The 2,396-nt window shown below is 37.6% G+C and overlaps 1 protein-coding gene across 1 annotated transcript; it reads right to left on the bottom strand.

Moving 5' to 3' along the window:
• Positions 1–1,213: 1,213 nt before the first annotated feature.
• On the bottom strand, positions 1,214–1,906 carry LOC133799476 (large ribosomal subunit protein eL21x/eL21w-like). Its single transcript, XM_062237508.1, has one exon. It carries the CDS (start codon positions 1,817–1,819, stop codon positions 1,325–1,327), a length of 495 nt encoding a protein of 164 aa, XP_062093492.1. The 5' UTR covers positions 1,820–1,906; the 3' UTR covers positions 1,214–1,324.
• Between the last annotated feature and the right edge of the window lie 490 nt (positions 1,907–2,396).

Below are 2,396 nucleotides of genomic sequence, written 5' to 3'. Positions count from 1 at the left end.
ATGCTTACAACCTCTCTAATTTTTCTCACTATATCCTCTCCATTAGAAACAATCCCAACACAAAAAAATATATGTATTGATATATTCAAAATGTTTCTTGATATTAAACTAAAATCTAAAAACATAAAAAGAAAAGAAAACTCACAAACAAACGACTTCTTGAGCAGCTGGGTTGCTTGGGTTCTTGCTTCAGCAGGGGCATCATCATGTGTGCTTCAGCGGCTCAACCGAAGAGAGTGACGAGAGACTAATAGATTGTATTTCATTTCATTGATAGCTCATCTTTTTTGTACTGGATTTAGCTGTATTGTAAATTTAAATTGTATGTATGTTAGTTTAGTGAATCTAATAGACTGTATTTTATCTTTGACATAACTGCTTCTTTATTAGATAACTCATACTTAATCTACAAATTTGCACACTTGTACATATATCAATAGTGGAAAAAACTTGTTAGATATATGACAAATAAAAAAAATAAAAAAACATGATCAAAGCTTCTGAGTGGTGTTTATTGCATAATATCACTTAATATCTGAGTGGTGCTTCCACAACAAGCAGCAATAATTATATACAGCAACAGAACAATCAAGCAATGGCTACTAGGTTCAGTGTTATTCATAAAATAACACTACATTATAAAGTAATGAAATTAGGAAAAAAAAGTTTTACCTGAGCGAATATAGAGTTGACTTAAGAAATTTTCGCTCAACTCTATAGACAATGAAGCTCAGGGAGGAGGTTTAAGCTCAGTATTACAGTATATCTATATTCGCTCAACTCTATAGACAGATGTAACTCATAAAAGTATATCTCAGAAATAGTATTACATGTATATACCTGAGCGAATATAGAGTTGACTTCAGAAATTTATTAAAAAAAAAATCTTAATAAATGAAGACCTGATGCCGTGAGATACTGAGGTGTTGTGCCTACTGCTTGCTGCCATCTGGCTTTTGTGAAGCTTTGAGGTGTCCTTTCGAATTGATGCCATGAAGACTTGGTGTCGTGAGGTAATGTGCCTTGCGTGAAAGATAAGAGTTGCAGTGCATGAAAGATGAGAATGCCTCTTGCTTTTTATCTTTCACAAACCGAAAATCTTGGACTCTTGGAATATTTCTGTACACAACAAAAATAGCACATAATTTTTTTAAAACAAAATTGTACTTAGAATAGTATTCAAAATATGAAAACTAACAACGGCTTCGAGTACTTGAACTAATTAAGGAAACGTTTCCATTGGTAGTCTTGAAAACAAAATCAAAACCAGAAAAGAACAGAACAGAACAAAACATTGAGAAGAAAAAATAATACATAGAAAGATCTAATAACCACCCTTGAGATCGTTGACAACATCGTAAGGAATGGGGGTGACAGTTTCCAACTGTGCTCCTTCGACCATAAAACCTGGCTTGGGACCCTCTGGCTGCCTCTTGGTGCTGATGGCCTCACCCTTCAACTTGGCCTCGGCCTTGAGCTTATCGTTCCTTAACTTTCTGTTTCTGAACTCCTCAGTGCATCTAGAGGGCTGGACATGCACCACACGAACATGAATCCTCTTCTTAATGATGCATCTCCGAACCTGCTTGTTAATCTCCACACCAATAGCGTGCTTGGTGATGTTCCAGACACGCCCAGTTCGGACATGGTAGAACTTGTGGGGCATACCCTTGTGAATGGCGCCGTTCACCTTAATATCGACATACTCGCTGGTCTTGTAGGTCTTGAGGTAGGTGGAGAGAGGGATGTACCCCTTCTTCCTGAAGGGACGTGAAAACAGGTCTCGTGTCCGAGATCGTAGACCGTGTCTAGCCGGCATTTTCTTCTACCTCTCTTCTCTTCTTGCTCTAGGGTTTCTCTCTGTAACACGGCAAAGTCAAGCCCTAGATAAAATAGCACAGAAAATAACACTAATATTATTGCAAACTCGCATCATTTTCAAAATACTTGCACACAACCAAAAGAGAAATTTTGATAGAAGAGAAAAACCCAAATGAAACTCAAACTTCATGCCAAATGACTCTCCCAATTCAAAGAGAATCAAGTCGAAAGTGACTTTCTCAAAAGCTATTATGAAAATTACAGAGTATATAAATTCCAAGATCATAGTATTAATGACTACCCAGTCCCACGCTCGACCCTGCACACTGCTGAACATTTAATGACTACAGCGAAGATAGAAATCGTCAAGCTCATGCGCGGTCGAGCGCCCATCACCACCTCTGTCGAGTTTCCCACAGCAGCCACCTGCAAGAGAGAATGTGAAAAAATGGAGTTGAGAGGTTAGAAATTAGATAGATGTGAGGGAGATAGAGCGTTGAGAAGAAAAAGGGTACGACGATGAGAGAAGAGAGAGATTAATGAAATAATAAAATAAGAAAGTATTTGGTGGTATT

Source organism: Humulus lupulus, chromosome 1 (assembly GCF_963169125.1).
Source record: "Humulus lupulus chromosome 1, drHumLupu1.1, whole genome shotgun sequence".
In the NCBI taxonomy this organism is placed as follows: Eukaryota; Viridiplantae; Streptophyta; class Magnoliopsida; order Rosales; family Cannabaceae; genus Humulus; species Humulus lupulus.
Note: the sequence above shows the minus strand (reverse complement) of the source record. Positions and strands in the feature narration are given on the sequence as shown.

What these genes read in the sequence shown, in the direction of transcription:
- LOC133799476 (XM_062237508.1), bottom strand. Translation starts at nt 1,819, where the DNA reads ATGCCGGCTAGACACGGTCTACGATCTCGGACACGAGACCTGTTTTCA.